This window comes from Bos javanicus, chromosome 9, assembly GCF_032452875.1.
Source record: "Bos javanicus breed banteng chromosome 9, ARS-OSU_banteng_1.0, whole genome shotgun sequence".
In the NCBI taxonomy this organism is placed as follows: Eukaryota; Metazoa; Chordata; class Mammalia; order Artiodactyla; family Bovidae; genus Bos; species Bos javanicus.
Window position 1 is genome coordinate 9,688,958 of NC_083876.1, and position 20,594 is coordinate 9,709,551.

The 20,594-nt window shown below is 40.4% G+C and overlaps 1 protein-coding gene across 6 annotated transcripts in view; it reads left to right on the top strand.

Annotated features, from left to right (window-relative positions):
- FAM135A (family with sequence similarity 135 member A) overlaps positions 1-20,594 on the top strand; it is a 154,208-nt gene that overhangs the window by 60,675 nt on the left and 72,939 nt on the right. For 5 of the 6 annotated variants that reach the window (XM_061427131.1, XM_061427136.1, XM_061427132.1 and 2 more), the window contains exons 5-7: positions 17,497-17,636; positions 17,749-17,819; positions 19,334-19,507. In XM_061427131.1, the coding sequence (XP_061283115.1) occupies positions 17,497-17,636; positions 17,749-17,819; positions 19,334-19,507 (385 nt within the window). The remainder of the gene's footprint in view (positions 1-17,496; positions 17,637-17,748; positions 17,820-19,333; positions 19,508-20,594) is intronic. The other variant, XM_061427134.1, reaches the window with a different exon arrangement.

Here is a 20,594-nt window from a genome sequence, read left to right on the forward strand (position 1 = left end):
GTTCCACAGCTTCTGAACCATCCTCTGAAACCTGCATGGTGATATAAATCTATCATTCCAATTGTCTTTCCTGACATGCTACCTCAGAATAGCCATTATGTGGAATGTTTAAGTTAATATGAAAATTATAGAGAATAATGGTTGATGCAGTGTGGTGACTTATTAGAGGCCTACAGGTATAGTAGATGCAGTATTATGTTCTCATGTTCAGGTGAGTTTCCTCACCAACAATCTGACAAGCAAAGTGCATAGCAGGCTGCCAGTTTATTCCAGTCTAAGAGGTTCTTTTCTTTCCTTCTATCCTTCTTCCTCCAAGAATATGTTCCATTTTAAAATGATTTTTAAGAGTCCTTGAAATGTATGTACCTTTTACGTTTGTACCTTTTTAATTTTAGTAAATTTGTTACGAAAATGTATCCTTTAAAAAATTTTCTGCCTTCAGAAATTACTTCTATGTATTTGACTTTCTTTTAATAAATACATACCACTCACTTCTAGACTCAACCTTGCAAACAACATAAATATCTTTATGTTAAGTCTCTTTTCACTTCTGTTCCTTAATAGTTGACTTTTTTCCCCAAGGGCTTGAATTTTCTCTGTACTTTTTATTAACATGTCCTATTTTTCTTCTAATTTAGATTTGTGCTTTTTATCTCAAGACTGTTTCTTTCCAGGTTTATATTTTACCATATCCTACACCTTGTGTATATTTCTGGAAAACTTTTGGAAAGAAGAGAAAAAATGATTTTGTGTGTGAGTTGCAGTAGGGCAGGTTAGATGGGTTGGGAATTTTATTGCAACATATTTAAATTATTTCCAGCATGAGATTGTGCTGACAGGGAAAGGTTTGGGTCAGCACATAGCTGTCATCTGTAGTAACATCAGTCATGAAAGACAATGCATATTTATGGGCTGTTGGAAATGGAATAATAACAGTGCATTCAGAGATTTCTACAACAGAGAGGACATTGCCGGTTCATGGAAGCTGGCCCCAGCTTGAAAGGTTAGAGGACTGTGTATAATTTTGATAAAAAGTTGAGTAACAACTAGCCATTTCTAATAGTGATAGTATTTTTTATAAAGAAATATATACTGTTTTATTTGCTTTTTGATATTCATCCCTTTTCTCTGAAAAACAAAATTTTTTGTAAATAATATATGCAAATAGTTAAAGATCCATTAATCCAGAAAGATTAGCAGTGAAAAGCATAACTCCTTCTCTAGATGCATCCACTTTTAACTGTTTCTCTAGTCCTGATGGTTTCCTCTCCATGGACATTCCACATCCAGTGATGATAAATGACAATTTAACTCACACAGCTTCCTCTCCTCCTGCTTTTTAAAAGAGATAACAGTATCCCACATCTCTCATTGATCATCACTGAAACTTCATATGATACATTTAAAGCTAAATATGAAGACCCCTCATTTTGAAAAGTAAAGATATACATAATCTTACCTCTTTTTTCAAATTTTCTTTTTCTCTCAACTTCTCAACCTATTAGAAATATCCTTTGTTTTACACTGTCAAGATTGCTAACATTCATATTCAGATTTGGAGCTGTATTCAAATCTTGTATATTTTGTCTATTTTACTTGTTAAAAACAAGTAAACAACATTTGCATTTTTATGGTAACACAAGAGGGAAAGGGTTTATAAAATTGAAATGAGTTTCCAACATAAGAAGAGTCTTAGTTTCTGACAAGACAAGACAAATCTAGTTCCTGTTTTGGTATTGATCAGGTCACCTGTGACATCGAGATAGCTGTATAGGTCTGTTTTGGAGTCAGAGATGCAGCTTTGTTGTGGTTAAGAAAGTAGTTACGTGGAATCAGGATATCAGCTTCCTTTTATGTTACCTTGGAAAACTCACCCTCTGTGAGTTTCGGTTTCTCATCTGCAAAATGTTAACCTGCTTTACAATAAGTGAAAGTTCATAGCAAACTGTGAAGGACCATATACATGTCGTGTATTATTAATGGACTTATATTAGTACAAGAAAGTAAGAAGCCGTCTAGAATGCTGTTTGTGAAGTATATAATATTGCAAAGAGCTGAAATTTACATTAAAATTAATTTGATGTTTTCCTATGATTTTTATATTTTCTATTCATTATAGCATATCTCATGTTAATAAGTAAATCTAATTTTTTTTTAAATCTATAAACCATTTCTTGCATAAGAAGTATGAACCAGAATGACCAAAGTCAGGAAGGGAAAACTCAAGGGAGGAAGAGACCTCAGAAAAGACCCTAGACTGTGACTTACAAAGGAAATCTGGGTCCTTGGGCTTCCATTCCTATTCATATAAAATCAGCTTAATGTGCAGAGAGTATCTGAATTTAGACATAACTAGTTTCAAGTCTTACTCTGCCATTTACTAGCTGTATAGTTTTAAGCAAATTACTCAGTTTCTCTGAGCCTTTCCTAATTGTTGAAATGGAAATAATCCCTGTCTTATAGTTTGTTTTTGAAAGTTAAATGAGAAAATTCGGTAGAGAGGCCCAGTGTGGTGCTCTGTAAATATTGGATGCCTTTGTCCTGCTTCTCTTTCTATTTTAACTGCCCTAGATGTTAAAAAACTGAAAGAGGTAAACTCTAGGATCTCAGCACGTGTTGATGTTGGGAGAGACAGTCCCTGAACGAAGAGGAAGCTGACTGGGGCCGTTTTCCTGCCTTTCCCTATGCCATGTGTAAGGGCCAGCCTTGCTTGTGCACCGGGAAGCTGATTGACATGGTTTTGCCCTCTTTAGAACCATCTTTGGGTCTTTCCTTCCCCAGTGAGACCGCTTTTCCCTTCTAGCATGGGTGTTCTGTGGTAAGCATAAGAGTTAACTGCACATACGTGTTTGAACTAGTTTTTCAGTGCGTCATAGGGACCAGGCATAGCCTGTGGAGCAAACAGCAGTGGCATTTACTTCCTGAACAAATTATTTATGTTCTCAGAGCCTTGGTATCTATAAAATGGAAATTAATCCCTGCCCTATAAGATTGCCTGAAGGATTAACAACAATATATGTAAAACACAGTGCCTGGCACATAGTAAGTGCTCTATGCTGCTGCTGCTGCTGCTGCTGCTAAGTCGCTCAGTCGTGTCCGACTCTTAGCGACCCCATGGACTGCAGCCCACCAGACTTCTCCATCCATGGGATTTTCCAGGCAAGAGTACTAGAGTGGGGTGCCATTGCCTTCTCCCATGGTAGCTAGTAGCTGTAGTGAGAAGGAATAAAAAATAAGAAGTAATTAAAAGTAAGTTATTTTTCTTTTTATTGAATAAATTTAACATATTTATTGAATAAATGTAACATGCAAGTTTAACATTGTGTACAAGTTACTTTGATACATTTATATATTGTGATTGCCATTGTAATAACATCTATCACATTACATAATTATAGTACAGTATTGTCTTTATTCATTATATTGTGTAGTAGATCTGTATGGCTTATTTACTGCTCATTTTTACCCTCAACTTATTTCACTTAGCATAATGGGCTCAAGGTCAATCCATGTTGTTGCAAGTGACAGGATATCCTCCTTTCTTGTGGCTTAATAACATTGCATTGTGTATATGTCCACCACATCTTCTTTATCCTTTCATCCATTAATGGGCTCTGTGGTTGTTTTCATGTCTTGAGTATTGTGAATGATGCTGCAATAAATACAGGAGTACATAGATCTCTTCAAAATCTCACATATTGTAAAGTAATTAGCCTCCAATTAAAATAAATAAATTTATATTTTAAAAAAATCCCACAACCATTGCCTTTGGATATATGCCCAGAAGTGGATCATATGGCAGATCTATTTTTTAAATTTTTTTCCTGTATGTCTCTAAATCAGATTTTTTTTTTCAATTTTTAATTTTTTTGGGAACTTACATATTGTTTTCCACCATGGTCAGACCAGTTTACATTCCCACTAACATCTTGTGAGAGTTTCCTTTTCCCCACACCCTCTCTAGCATTTATTGCTTGTAGATTTTTTGATGATGATCATTCTAACAGGTATGAGGTTCAGTGTGGGTTTGATTTGCATTTCTCTGATCATTAACCATGTTGAGCATCTTTTTATGTGACTGTTGGCCATTTTGGCATTCTTTTTGGGAAAAAATCAATTTAGTTCTTCTGTATGACTGCTATTTTTGAGGAGGAAGAAAGGGAAATTGTACGAAATTCAAGCAGTAACATGCAGGGAGTCTTATTACCAAAAAAAAATATTCTCCAATTTTATAGCAGCTTCACAACTAGATAAACATTTGGACTAATAAGAAATCAACCTGGTTTAACAAAAGGAAATTTTCAGCTGTTTGTATTTGACCAGTGTTTTTTTAAAGCCATCTCTTCCAGATAAGATTCTTTGTGTATATGTATTGCATTCTTCTTCCTGCCTACTACCACCCAGTGCTTTTATAGTGGTTAAAAAAATTAATGTCAAGAAAAAAAGGAAGTCTGAAAGTGAGGGCTAGTTATCAGAGTAAGGAAGGGTTGGCCCAGTGCTTTGCCTTGGGAGCAGCTAACTGACCACTTGTAATAAAGCATCAGCATTTTGAAATGCTGCTACAAGAACCATCTCTCTCCCCGATGTTAGCTGTCTCCTTAAGCTCTGCCTACCCACCAACCTTTAGGGCCTTCCTTTGAGAGTCACTGAAATGTTGTGACAGTTTTGCTGAATTGTGAAGGTTTTCATGACTTGACCCCATCCTACATGTCTGACTTTTATTTCCTACCATTGTCTCTGTGGATTCTCTGGAACAAATTTGCTGGGTTTTCACCTCCCTTGTATTCTGTGCACCTTCATCCTCCTCATTGTCTCCTTTATTAACCCGTAAATGACTCCCATAAGCAATGACAATAGGCCCCATTGTCATAGCACTTTCTATAGATCTCTTTCAGCTCTTAGTGTCTTGTAAATTTTTCCAGTTCATAAATGGAATTCTAATACAAACAAACAGTAAGAATCATTCAATAAAAATGCTTTTAAAAATGAAAGAAGTTTAAAGAAATATATAGCTGGAGGCAATTCATACTATGTCATTAATCCATTACGGTTGCTGCTGCTAAGTCGCTTCAGTCGTGTCCGACTCTGTGCGACCCCAGAGATGGCAACCCACCAGGCTCTGCAGTCCCTGGGATTCTCCAGGCAAGAACACTGGAGTGGGTTGCCATTTCCTTCTCCAATGCATGAAAGTGAAAAGTGAAAGTGAAGTCGCTCACTCGTGCCCGACTCTTAGCGACCCCATGGACTGCAGCTTACCAGGCTCCTCCATCCTTGGGATTTTCCAGGCAGGAGTACTGGAGTGGGGTGCCATTGCCTTCTCCATTACTGTTACCAGTAATCAAATAAGTGTGAAAAGAAACAACTGTGAAAGGAAAACACCATGAAGTTAAATCTTGCCATAGACTCTGCATAGATTGTGAGACTTGAGTCCATTTGGCACACAAGCCTCCACATTCTTTCCTTGGATTCAGCAGCTTCCTCTGTCACTGCCATTTGCTGTCTTTTTACCTGGTTGAAGAGACAGTGATAATTACAGCACCATTTGCTTTGGTCTCCGGAAATAGTGAGTCAGGAGATTATCGCATTGTACTACAATTATTTGCTTGAATGTTTCTATCCAAATTAGATTGGGAACTCTGAAAACAAGAGCAGTATTCTTATTTATGTTCATATCTCTTAGTTCCTGATATTTTAGAGGCAAATTATGGTTGAATGAATGCTCGCTTGTTCATAGAATAAAGGATACAAATGCTCACTGTTTAACCAAAGGAAATGGAAATGCACAAAGATGGTGATAAGAATAAAATCTGAATTGTCATGATTTAATGGAAATAAAATCTTTCAAAGTGTAGGATTGATGTTTGGGGTTAGATGACTGATAGGCAAAGTGAAAATAGAATCATTTCAACAAGGAGATAGAGCACTAAATTAAGACGTTTGATGAAAGTTCATTTATTCAATAAATACTTGCCGAGTACCTATTATGTGTAAGACATGGTTCTTACTCACAAATTAGAGCAATGAAAAATGTTTATGTGGTTCCTAATCTCATGGAGAGAGGTTATTATCAAATAAGTGTTGAAAAGTAGGGAAAGGTTCTGATTCAAGACAGTGAACTTGAGTACAGTGTATATCTGGGTCTTCTTGTTTCCAAGACTCCTTGGTAATAGCAATAGAGAAGTATAAGAAGGAATAACAAAAATATTAAAGTGAGTTTTGAAGGACAGGAAGCAGAGTGGGAGCTGAATGACCTTTTCAGGACACTTTTCCCCCCAAGAGTGCAGACAGGAATAGCAGACGAGAGAAGTGAGATGGGGGCCTGAAAACAGGGATAAATAAAGGTCTGTAATTGGGTCAGCCAGGCACCCCAGGCCCAGGGCACAATATCAGGAAATTAATGTTAACCTTGAGGAGCCTGACAGGCTACAGTCCATGGGGTCACAAAGAGTTGGACACGACTGAATGACTAACACTTTACGTTAGGACAAAAATCCCAAAGCTTTTGTCTAAATAAATTGCCATAGATTACTTTATTTTCTTGGGCTCCAAAATTACTGCAGATGGTTACTACAGCCATGAAATTAAAAATGCTTGCTCCTTGGAAGAAAAGCCATGACAAACCTAGACAGCATATTTAAAAGCAGAGGCATTACTTTGCTAACAAAGGTCCATCTAGTCAAAGCTATGGTTTTCCAGTAGTCATGTATGGATGTGAGAGTTGGACTTAAAGAATGCTGAGTGCTGAAAAATTGATACTTTTGAACTGTGGTGTTTGAAAAGACTCTTGAAAGTCCCTTGGACTTCATGGAAATCAAACTAGTCAATCCTAAAGGAAATCAGTCCTTAATATTCATTAGAAGGACTGATGCTGAAGCTGAAACTCCAATACTTTGGCCACCTGATGCGAAGAGTCTACTCATTAGAAAATGCCCTGATGCTGGGAAAGATTGAAGGCAGGAGGAGAAGGGGACGACAGAGGATGAGATGGTTGGATGGCATCACCAACTCAATGGACATGAGTTTGAGCAGGCTCTGGGAGATGGTGATGGACAGGAAGGCCTGGTGTGCTGCAGCGCATGAGGTCGCAAAGAGTGGGACACGACTGAGTGACTGAACAACAATGTAGGTTACTAACACTCCAGAGTAAATCACACTTTTTTTTTTAAGTGCATAACATGAAACCTCCTCTAGTAACAAACTTTTCAGTGTTCAGTAAGTGTTTCTAATTGTATACACATTGTTGCATGACTGAAACTGTAAGTTGAGCATGGTGAAACGTAAACTCTTCATCTCCCCCAACTCCCAGCCCCTTTCAACCACTCTGCTTTCTGCTTCCATGAGTGACTGTTTGAGAGCCCTTGTGTAAGTAGAATCATGGCAGTATTTGTCTGACCTGTTGTATGCACTTAGCATAAGTCCTCATCATTCATCCGTGTGGTAGCATATGACAGGATTTCCTTTATTTTTTAAGGCTGAAAATATTCCGTCTTATATCTCACTTTCTTTATCCATTCATCTGTTGATGGTCATTTCAATTGTTTCCACCTCTTGAGTACTGTGAACAATGCTTCAGTGAACATAAGAATGCAGATATTTATGTCTTCAAATCTTTTGTATAAATACCCAGAAGTAGGATTGCTAGACCATATGGTGGTTCTATTTTTAACTTTTTGAGGAACCTCCATACTGCTTCCACAATAGCTATACATACCATTTTACATTCCCACCAACAATGCACACAAGTTCCCATTTCTCCACAAGTGCTGACTGTGGACCTTGCCTTCATGAAATTTCTGCTCCTTCCTCTTGAAATTTTCTTCTTTTCCATCTTAATTTGACAAACTTTTTATTTTTTTTATTTTTTTGCTTTTTTAAATTATTTATTACATCAAAGCCAAATATACATATTTTTAGGTTTATCATATTCATGCCTGGGATCTTCTTTTTTTTTTTTTTAATTTTATTTTATTTTTAAATTTTACCAAAGCCTTTCCTGACTCCACTGACCAAGTTCATCCTCATCTTATGAGATGTCATGGCTCTCTTGCTTCTCTGTAAAATTTAGTGGAAATGAAATTTACAGAATTAGGTGAGAGCAGAGAGAGTGGTTTTTTGGTTTGATCTACTTAGCTTAGAACAATGCATGACATAGAGTACCTTTACAATAAGCATTTAAAATTTTATTGTGAAATGTTCAGACATTTTTGAAGCTAATATAAAACATTATTTTATTAAGTGATAAAAAAACACCCAGGTACCTAACCCTTCATTTAAGAAATGGAATATTACTAGTACCATAAAGGCATCCTGAACACCTCTCCTGATTTTTGTGTTAATCATTCTTTTTTTTTTTTGTTTATACTTTATTGACCTACGAGTGTCTGCCATGGACGGGTCTGGTTGAGTTTGGAAGAACTGAGTAATAGCACAAGCCTGGTATAAGGGACACTGCTATTTGAAGAAGCATCCATGAGAAAGCCAAGTAGTCCCTGGTTGTGGTGTGCTTCTGCATACTGAGGGGCCTCAGGATACCTCTAGGGGAGTTGGTAGGCAAGGTCAGGAGTGAGTTGTATGAAACACAGAGCTCACATGTCCAGGGCTTCCTCCAAGGTTATGGTGTGATGGAGCACTGGATGTACAATGTATGAGACAGGTTGGTGTGCATCTACCCTTACTACTCAGTTTTCCTTCCTGCAACTCTTAGACTCGAGTAAGGCAAAGCAGAAAGCCACTGTGAGATATAAAGACTGCCCTTGTATGATCATAGGCTCCCATAGGGCGGAAATGTCCTGAGTATATCTTCAAACACAGCTAGTGCTGAAAGAAATCTGGCCAAGCTTTTAATTTGTCCTTAGGTTATTTAAAAAAAAAAAAAGGCACCATGGCAGCAGAAGTCTTTAGGATGGTAGACCTCAACATAGCTGTCTGTTCTGAGCACACTGATCCTATCTTGATGCATCACCTCTATCTAGGACAAAGGACGTCTTCGGAAGCGTCCTCACCCTCTTCCTGCCATTCCCTCGGCCTCCCTTGTACATTGGTCTTCTTCCCTTCCACCTGTTTTTTTCTCCTGGTTTTCTGTCTCATTTTGGTGGAGGCTGTTCTCCAACATCTTGTTGGGAAAAGTGGCATACTTTTCTTTCAGACATAAAGAAAAAATTTTAATCTCTAAAATGTCTTTATTCTACTCTTAACATGTGTTTAGCTGAGCATGGAATTCTAGGTTGGAAAGGAATTCTCTTTGCTTCAGAATTTTGGGAATGTTGGCCCCTTGTCTTTTGGGGTTGCAGCTTGGCTGTTGAGAGCCCCGAAGCTCTAGTTGCTGGTCAAGGAATGTGATCCTTACCCCTGTCAAGAATCCTGTGGGACTCTCTCTCTGTTTCTGTGGCCCTAGCGCACATGATGACGCCCCTGTGGTCTCTGAGGCTCACTGGGCCTTTTCTTCCAGAAGCACATGGACTTCAGTTCAGAGAAATGTTCTGTTTGTTATTTTCTCCCACCTGTTTTCTGTGTTCTTTCTTTATAAAACTTCTGTCCTTTAGATGGTTGATCACCTTCACTGGTTCTCATAGTTTTTAGTATTTTTCCTCTTACTTTTTTTCCATTTCTGTCTTTTTGTTGTATTTAATAGGTTTTTTAATTCAACTTTAACCCCTTTTTTGAGCTTTTTGGCTTTCTCTTTCTCCCTTTTTCTTTCTCTGTCCCTCCTCACTTCCCTGTTTTTCTTTGCTCCCTCTTGCCCCATCTTTTCTTTTAAAATTCAAATGCTCTTTTGTTTTGTTACTGTTCCTTTGTGTAGCAACATTTTCCTTATTAAAAATTTATTGTATTGAAATATAGTTGATTTCAATCTTGTGTTAGTTTTTACTGTACAGCAAGTGATATATATATACAGGTACATATATATGTATTTATATGCATTCTTTCTCATATTCTTTTCCATTATGGTTTGTCACAGGATAGTGAATATAGTTCCCTGTGCTGTGCAGTAGGACCTGGTTGTTTATGCATCCTATATACAGTAGTTTGCATCTGCTATCCCCAGCCTCCCAATACATCCCTCTCTCGCCCCCAGTTACAGCAGCATTTTCTTATTTCATGAATGCAATATCTTTTCTCTGAGAACAACACTGATAGATTTTTTAAAATTTCTCTCTACAAGTTGCTTTTCTCTCTGCTTTGGTTTCTAACTTGTATGTTAGAAGCCTTCTTCCAATGTCTGATTGTCCTCAGGTGTCTGCAGGAGGAGACAAGGAAGCTGATTAGACGTTTGGTAAAGCATACCTGGGACTTGTGTCTTTGAGCTTCATAGTGGGTGATGTTGGTGAGCCGATTGCTAAGGAATCTGTGAAGTCAGCATCTATAGATCTTATCTAATAAAATAAATTTACATAATACATCTATTATAGATATACCAACTTGTCAGATTCCCCATATCAAGAGTTGTGGAAAATCAGATTTTACCTTGTAAGTTGTTGAAAGTAATTCTCCATGGTTTCCCAGTTTTTGTACATCTTGTGAGCAGAGACACTGAAAGGCTTTTGTTCCAAATCATCTTTTTAAAGATGTTGCTGTAGTAAAGAGCTTTGGGAGGTATAAGTAGTGGCTCAGACAGTAAAGAATTTGCCTGCAATTCAGGAGACCTGGGGTTTGATCCCTGGGTCAGGAAGATCCCCTGGAGAAGGGAATGGCTACCCACTCCAGTATTCTTGCCTGGCATGAACAAAGGAGGCCAGCAGGCAACAGTCCATAGAGTCACAAAGAGTCAGACATGACTGAGCAACGGACACACACATACACACTGACAAAGATAAGGTCTGGCTCCAGTTCAAAGTTTACACAGGTTTTTCTTCATTTCAGTTCAGTTCAGCTGGTCAGTTGTGTCCGACTCTGCGACCCCATGAATCGCAGCACGCCATGCCTCCCTGTCCATCACCAACTCCTGGAGTTCACTCAAACTCACATCCATCGAGTCAGTGATGCCATCCAGCCATCTCATCCTCTGTCGTCCCCTCTTCCTCCTGCCCCCAATCCCCCCCAGCATCAGAGTCTTTTCCAATGAATCAACTTTTTTCATGAGGTGGCCAAAGTATTGGAGTTTCAGCCTTAGCATCAGTCCTTCCAGTGAACACCCAGGGCTGATCTCCTTTAGGATGGACTGGATAGGTTGGCTCTCCTTGCAGTCCAAGGGACTCTCAACAGTCTTCTCCAACACCACAGTTCAAAAGCATCAATTCTTCGGCGCTCAGCTTTGTTCACAGTCCAACTCTCACATCCATACATGACCACTGGAAAAACCATAACCTTGAGTAAACAGACCTTTGTTGGCAAAGTAATGTCTCTGCTTTTGAATATGCTATCTAGATTGGTCATAACTTTCCTTCCAAGGAGTAAGCGTCTTTTAATTTCATGGCTGCAATCACCATCTGCAGTGATTTTAGGTTTTTCTTATAGCCCCTTAAAAAAGATTGAGGTTTCCTAAGCTTAGAGTTCCTCAACTGTGACCAGAACCTCACTGCATGAGTAGTATTGACCTGTGTCACATCCATGTTCCTGGGGAGAGAACAAGGGGAACTGAGGTGAACTTGAAACTCAGGCTATTGCTGTGCATCTCTGGCCCAGGAATCCCGTGTCTCCTGCCAGCACCGTGACACTGTGGCCAGCTAGCTTATTGGTTTGCAAGTAGGGTTAGATCTTAGACTCACCACAGTTCCTCAGATACCAGAGAAGGCTAGCCTGTTTCCTTCCTAGAAAGGAAGAATCTAACTGCCAGCCTTCTGGGAACCCAAGGAGGAAGAGCTCTGCGAACTTCTGCATCCAGGGTCAGGATCCCTCTGCTCATAACTTGGTGCTCTCTGCTTTGCCATTCAGAGGGCTCTGTTTCACCCTCTCCAGGGAACAAGCTTCCAGACTTCTCAGGTGAAGGGAGCCCATAGCGGAGAGAGAATGTGGGAGTGCGTTCCGTTCCTTCCTGAGAGGTCAGCTTCTCTATTAAGTGTTGCCTGGCTGCTCTGTTTAAAACTGCTGCCTTTCTCACCTGCTTTCCTCTCTTTACCTTTCTGTGCAGCACTTTACTGCCTTCAAACACACTGTGTCATTTTTCTTATTTACTATTTTTATTCTCTGTCTCCCTTCCCATTAGGATGTGAGCTCCAAAAGGTCAGAGGTTCTTATCTCTTTAATTTTACTGTTTATCTCTAACACCTAGAAAGTATTATGTGATGACTAATGGATTATAATAATAGCTGTTGTAATAGGTATTCAATAAATACTTGTTGACTGGATGAGTGAATAAATGAATGGGACTGTTCCACCTTTTGCCCTTGGCTCCTGATTTGAGAATAAAATTTAAAAAGTTTATTATGTAAATCATTGGTACATCTTTTTGAAAGCTTTAAATATTGATGTTAATTGAGACAGAGGTGACCCTCACAGAAGGTTACTTACTGTCATTCCAAAGCAGTTTAGGATAATTTATTCTCTGTACAGTTTCTTATCCTGTACTTTAGAATCCCATTCAGGGCACTCCTAACAGTGGGATGTTTCAGTTCAAGCACTTCTGTCACTCTCACTCAGTAGTGCTGGATGTGCATAGTTTGTTGGCAGAGCTAGTGGGATTTACTGAAGATCGGATGTAGGCGTAAGAGATTAGTAATGGTCGAATTAGGGCTAATAAGTGGCAGAGCCTGAATTTCAACCACAGTCTGTCCTTAACCATGAGGCTATGCTTCTTGGATAAGAAAAAAACAGCAAAAAAAATGACTAAAAGGGCATGGCCCATGAGGTAGGAGCAAAACCAGGAAAGTGGGACATCCAGGATGCCTTCAGGAAGGAGAGAGTGTGTCACTGATCAGAGGCGGACTATAAGTCAACCAAGATGAGCTCTAAGAACGGAGTATTCCTTTTAGCAAAGTGGAGGTCATTCTTTGGTCTTGATAAGAGCAGTTACTTGGTCAAAGTCTAGTTAAGTGTGGATGAATTATCGCTGTGTAAGAATTTACCCCCAAACTTAGTTTAAAACAACAAGCATTATCTCACAGTTTCTTTGGATCTGGAATCCGGAAGTTGCTCAGCAGCTTACGTCTGGCTCAGGGTCTCAAGAGGTTGCAGTCTGTTACCTCTGCTGTATCCACACAGATCCTCCTGGGACTTTGTGGGAAGTAGACACAAGGATGTGAAAGCCACACAGTGAGACTCAGGGTGGGGGCATCTTGAAGACCAGCTGTCATGAAATGGGCTAAAGAGAGAAAGGGGGGAGATGAAGCAGGGACGTTAAATGCAGAGAATTCTTTGAGGCGTTTGCCAGAAAGGGGGTCAGAGAAATGGGGAGCTTGTCCAGGGGGTGTCCGTGGGTAGATGCCCTAGTGGAGCTTATATCTTCTTATGAAATAAGAACCAAACTTCTTGGTTGAGACTGAGGGAGAGGAGGAAATGTATGAAATAGTCATCTGGGGAAGTGGAGAGAGAATGATTCTGAAAATGTAGTGTGACTACTCGGCAGCACTAAGGAAGGGGTGCCGATGACACTGGACCATGGAGTTTAAGTAAAAGTTGGGGAGGGAAGTGAGGACTTGAGAAGAAGCAGAGGGCTGAGAAGAGTAGGATTCGCAGACTCTCCTCTTTAGAGGGGGGTCAAAGGATTGCTCAGAGAAGGCAATGGCACCCCATTCCAGTACTCTTGCCTGGAAAATCCCATGGATGGAGGAGCCTAAGTAGGCTGCAGTCCATGGGGTCGCTGAGGGTCGGACACGACTGAGCAACTTCACTTTCACTTTTCACTTTCATGCATTGGAGAAGGAAATGGCAACCCACTCCAGTGTTCTTGCCTGGAGAATCCCAGGGACGGGAGCCTGGTGGGCTGCTGTCTGTGGCGTTGCACAGAGTCGGACATGACTGAAGCAACTTAGCAGCAGCAGCAGCAAAGGATTGCTGAAGTGCTGGTCTTAGATAGAATGAACTGGAAAGAAAGGCCGGGGCATGAGAGAGGGTGTTGATTGAAATGTAAGTTACCAAAGGATTGCAGTCATTGGTCATGAAAGCTTTAGGGGACCAGACTAGGAGTAGGAGCTAGAAGGGCTACAAGGCAAGAAACCTGAGGGAGGGGAGGGAATGAATTGGGGCGATTTATCACCCACATTGATGCCTGGAGTTGTTTGGTATGAAGTAATGGCAACTCAGTCCAGAATTCTTGCCTGAAAAGCCCCACGGACAGAGGAGCTGGAGGGCTACAGTCCATGTGGTTGCAAGAGTCAGACACGACTGAGTGACTAAGCACGCATGCACACACAACCTTGCCTTGAGTGCTAGAGCCTTCAAGCATAAGGGCTTCCAGGAGTCTGCAGGTGGTGCTGCCTGACTCCATGCCATTCGGAGGTGGTGGAGGTCGCCATAGGAGGCACGGAGCCTGTCTACAAGCACCCATGGGCGCACAGGAGCTGTGGGCACGTGGGAGGGGATCATGGAGGAGGAAGAAGCCCTGCTCCGGAGCTACAGCCGTTCTGGTGCTTTCTGCGGTGGCAGATTCTACCTCTGCATTATCTGAGTGCTTTAAGTTTTTCTTTCCATTGAGGAAAGTTTCTTCCTCTTTTCACCTCTGCCCCTTTATAGAAGTTGAGTTTGTGATCTACTCGATTTCCTTTATATATGTGTGAAGGGAAAAGTTGTAAGTACGAGACAAAGCACTTCTCTCCTGAACTGTGCTCCACCATCCCTAAGCACTTCAGTGTGTATGTCCTCCAGACAAGAGAATTGTCCTGTATAACCCAATGAAAGCATCAGATTATAAAACTGACATTGGTACTTCCTTGCCAACGTATACTCAGACCCATTGAAGTTTGTGACCTCTCCCCATAAAGGCCTTTGCAGCAAATGATCCAGTTCAGAATCGTGCCCTGTAACAGGTGCTGTGCCTCGTGGGTCTCTTTCGTTCTGGAAGAGTTCCTCCGTCTGTCCTTGACTCTCAGGACCATAATGTTCTTGAAGACTGTAGTCCCGATAGTTTGTAGAAAGTCCTTCAGTTTTCATTGTTCTGTGATTCCCTTGTGATCTTTGATAGGACTGTCTCAGGAGTGATGCTGTGCTCATCTCATTGTATCTTATTAGGTGGCACATGCCCTCAGTGTGTCCCATTCATGTGATGTTAACAGATCATTTGATTCTCTGTCACTTTTCCACTATAAAGTCACTCTTTTTCCCTTCAGACTTCTGGGCTTTTATTTATTTGTATCTGTGGATTTGTGAATTTCTCTTATTATCCAGTGCATGTTAATCCATTTCTCTCGTAATTTATTTTGATGTTCAGTTGATCCCAGATCCAACCAGGATAGCCCCTTCAAGCTGGCTTCCTGTTCTTTTGATGTGTCCCCTCATTTTTCTAGCACTTACTTTCTGATGTGAAATGATGGGCCAGGCCTGTCTTGTCCTGTGTGTGCCCAACTCTGGAGTCAGCCATTTCTCCAAAGCCCTGGTTCCTCTTAATGAGACCAGTGTTAGGAGCCAGTACTGGGGTTGTGTTCTCAGCCCCTTTGAGTGGACAGAGCTGGTGAGGATCTGTATACACACACATGTATTTATCATACATGGACACGTTTACACCTGTTTTTCTTTAGGCATATAGAAAACCTTGAATTCGAATCAGTGTTTCTAATTCTCGTCTAGTGCTGCAGGACTCACTCTGTAGTTGGGTCTCCTTTCCGTTTGTGTCCCTCCTTTGCCTGGAGGTTTCAGTGAGGAAGCTGGCTGTCACTGTCCTTGAGGCCCTTGGTCCCCTGTCAGTCTCTTCCATAAGCAGGCTGCTGTGCCGTGCCCGCTCCCTCGTGGACGCGTCTGCGCGCCTCTGGGGCTTCAGCCCCTCACGCAGCTCCTGTCCCGTGACTGTCCTCACCCCACCTGAGCCTTTCTGTCCTCCTGCAGGCAGTCTCCTCTCCTCTCTCCGGCCGTGTTGGAGTGCATCAGGCTGCCGCTGCCCACACCCACCTTCACACTCAGGTGGAAGTTTTATCCTTTTGCAGCTGCTCTGCCAGGGTGCCCCTCTGCCAGGACCCCCTCCCCTGCAAGCCGTAGGTGCCCTCTCGTGCAGTTGCCCCCTCATCTTGCATGAGTGCCCAGCACCCTGCTCTGCCTGGACCGCCATCCCCTCCTACAGAGGTGTCGACATGACCCCATGGGGGCACCCTCCTTGCTCCAGGTGGACTCCGGTGTCACACTCTGAGTTCTCTGCCTGCAGAGGTGCCCACTGACCAACTCTAGCTTCTATAACTGCTTTTTCCATGTTACTTCTGAAGGATATTTCCCTGGAGAAGGAAATGGCAAGCCACTCCAGTGTTCTTGCTTGGAGAATCCCATGGACAGAGGGGCCTGGAGGGCTACAGTCTATGGGATTGCAAAAGTCGGACACGACTTAACAACTAAACCACCACCACCACCACCATTTCTGGAGGATAGAGTAATAAGACAGCAAGTAGGCTGTTGGGATGAGCTGAAACCAGCAGGCTGGAGGCGGACTACCCTTTCCAGTATGCAGTTTTCCTTAAGATGCTCTCATCTCAGACACCAGCTATGACAGGAGGATCCACAGGCTACCCTCACTTCTGATCATGTGGCTGCAAGTTGGGAGTCCTGATCTCCCCTCAGGTTCAGTGATTCACTAGTAACTCACACAACTCTACTTGTTATTAAAATTCTGTTACAGCAAAGAGATACAAAGCAGAGCCATCCAGGAGAACAGACGCATTCAGCCAGGTCTGGAGGGCCCCAGATCTGTGAAGCTCCCATTGTTCTCTCCCCAGGGAGTCAGGAATACATTTCCCGCCCAGGAAGCCTGTATGATAACACAGAGAGAAGGGGCCATGGCTCAGTGTCTCGCATTTGTTGGTGTTGCGTTACGTGGGCATGACTGATCGGCTCAGCAGCCACATGACTTGGTCTCCAGCCCTCTTTCCTCCTGGATGTTGGGCGTACAGCATGAGGCTGAAAACCCCAACTTACCAGTCGCATAGTTGTCTTACGGGTGTGGCCAGTCCCCATTCTCAGTCACCTCCTCATCATATACTCTTTGGGCTACCATGAATAACAGACACTTCTGTCACTGAGAAATTCTGGATTTAGAGGCTAGCTCTCAGGAATTAGGGAGAAAAGCCAACCAAATTCTTTATTCCCAGGGCTTAGAAGTTACTTCCTAGCAACCAGGACAAAAGCCAACCAGATTCCTCTGGCATATGAATGAATTGTTCACTCTTAAATTCCACCTTGAGGTTTCTCATTTACCTTCTCAGATTCAAATTAGTTGTACAAGAGTTCTGTAATGGTTATAATGTTCTTCTCTATTCATTTTTATCATAGTAATTAATAAACTTTCAGAAATGTTCCAATACTGCTATATAAAATAATGGTGTTGGAGTTGTATAATCTAACATATAGTATTTTGAAATAACCACAAGTTTTAATTATACTGTATTTTGCCTTTTACCTGTCAATTGCATATCTTGTCTATTTTAGGTATGACTTTAGCCTTTCCAGCTTCAGTTCATGATTCTCTGATTTGCAGTAAAACATTTCAAATTCTATATAAAAATGAGGAGGTTGTTTTAAATGATGTCATGATCTTCAAAGTTAAAATGTTGTTGGATGAAAAAAAGGTAAACATTTCTTCATATATATTTAGATAAATATTTTCATAAAGCCTCAAGGCATATTTCTAACTTTCTATAAAATATTCAAAAGGCATCTCATAGTCTGATTTCTCTTCAGATTGAAGAAACCCTTGAGGAAATGAATTTTCTGTTATCCCTGGATCTACACTTCACAGATGGAGATTATTCGTGAGTAGGCTAATCGAACAGTTAAAAATCTGTAGTCATGTGTGACTGTTATCTATCCCTATTAAAGTCCCATTTTCTTCTTGGAACCCAGCCTACCCTCTTCTTATTTATTTTGAACTTCTCCCCCTTGGGAGAGTCTCATGGGAATGGTTAGTCCTGGTTTTTTGTGCTCATGCTGGTTCCAGGAGCTGCAGGTAGCAAAGCCAGATGAACTGAAGAAACATGAAACAGCTTCTGAGACTCTTGGACATTGCACTGTTGACACAGCACCCCTGCCTTGTGGCCTTTAAACCTGCCTTAGCTCTGTTCCACTGCGTCACTGGCTACTCTTTCTTGGTGGCATGAGTGATGCCCTCTTCAGGCGGGGCCTTCTTGATCTTCAGAGAGTTACCGAGACTTGTGACTCTTAGACCTGACAGCTGTTTCCAGAGTCCATGAGGAAGATTTAGGACCGGCTACCCTGGTTCAGAAAGATCCCCTAAGAGGGAAATGGCAGCCCACTCCAGCATTCTTGCCTGGGCAATCCCATGGACAGAAGAGCCTTGCGGGCTACAGTCCATGAGTCACACACGACTTAGTGACTAAAACAACCCTAAACTTGTCCACACATCTGGACAAGTAGTCACACATTTTAGGGACAAGCTGTGCTTGTATCCATTTAAAACAAGAAACAGAGATCCATTTTACTATTCTATTTTTGTAGAAATACTTCTTGAAAATTGTATACAAATTCAGACTACTTGTGGCATAAATGTCTAGGCAGCCATAGTACTGAGAGGTCTGATGTGAGATGCCTTCTTTACCACTGCAGAGGAATAAGTCTTTACATGGTAGCTGCTGCTTCTCTGAAATACTTGTTTATTGCAGAGAAGTCCTTGAGGGAATTCTTTCATAAACCAAGTCAGAATTCTATAAGCTGAAATGAGTACATAGTTCATAGTTGTAGGTACATATTGGTTAAAAATACGTATATATTTGGAAGTAATTTTCATGGCATTGTTTCAGTTTTTGTATGTATAAATCTAATGACTAAATATCGATGATAAAGTATATACTAATTGCTTGCTTATTTTTGAGCAACATTTAATAACAAAATTTTGTACCATAAAAACAGTCTTAAATACCTTTTGGGATTTATCATAATAGGATTTGACCTACATGATACTGCAGCTTTACTATAAACAGTATTCCCTACTGGAGTAAAATTTTAGGATGAGAGTATTTCCTAAAGTATCAAAAAAAGACTCATTTTGTAGGCACAGTAGTGAAAAACAGTCCATTAACATGGAAATTGTAAGTACAGATAGAAAACTGTAAGTAAGATCTGGTTATTTCTTTATTGTTAGATTTCATATTGCATTTCATAATGCAAATGTGATGCTTTAAAAATTGTTCTCATTTTGTTTTTAAAAAATAGTTAAGTAATTAAATATTTTGATAGTTTAAATTACTCTACAAAACGTTGGCCTTCATTAAATTTCTGTACTAACAAGCAAACGGGTTGCTTTTCATAGGGCAGATGATCTGAATGCATTGCAGCTAATAAGCAGCCGCACGCTGAAGCTGCACTTCAGCCTCCAGAGAGGCCTCCATCACCACGTTAACGTCATGTTTGATTATTTCCACCTTTCTGTTGTGTCTGTTACAGTCCATGCGTCACTGGTTGCGCTACACCAGCCACTGATAAGGTAAATGTAACCAGCTCCCTGATCCTTATTAATATAGTGTCATTTATTTTTATAAATGAAAGCATATGCTTTGGTGAAGATAACTGAAATAGGAATTTCTAAAGTCACACTTATTTAATACTTTCGTTTTTATACTAAAGTGTTAGTAAAATTTAAGAGCATAGGAATATTAAATTGATGACTTTTTTTGAAAAAATATGGAGCAATCTTTGTCAAACTGACCAGGAAAAATAATACGATCTGGAAGCAACCATATAGTATTGTTTAGTATAGCATTTATGTAATGCTAGACTATAATTATTCATTCTCTGGGAAAGTATATTCATCTTTTCATAGCTTTTTTTGTCTTTTCTCTGAATGGACTTAGTTGTATCTTCTTAAATCTGTACTATACAATAGTTCTTGTTTTCTAAGTTATTAACCAATTTTATGGATCTTTACTAAATAAATCTTTTGAAACTATATCACATTAGCCTAAAGGTATATAATATTCTGGATTATAATGAATGCATTGGGATAATTGTTTTTTCTGCTCACTTCCATGGGGGAGATGAATTGTCTTTCATTAATGTGAGGATACAGTTCAAACTCTTCAGTTCTCAAAATAACATCATCCTTATTGCAGGGGCAACAGAAATGACACTTTTAAATCAGTAACTTATGTGAAAAGATTCCAAATTGACTTGATTTATGAACTACTTTATAATTGCTGGCATAAATCTTTTTGCAGAAACTGATATTAGGGATGATACTCAAGGGTTAGGATGCTAAACTGATTTATCAGAAAACTAAGTAGGTGATTTTTGGAATTACCCTGAGAATTTATAGAAAACCAAGACACTAACAAATTTCCCCCCTAGTAACACCCTGTTGCGTATCTTTAAGTTGCTGTAAAAATTGTGAGCATGTCTTCCCCTGTGTTGTCCCGTGATGTCTTTAGAGCATGGGGCCAGGAAGAGTCTGTTTCTCCTGATGACCTACTTTTGCCTTCCTTATTCTGTAGTAAGATCTGTAACTAGTTATTGTGCGGGTTTTGTCTTTCCTATTAGACCTTTGAGAGCTTGTTCTCAGTTGCTATAACTTTGTA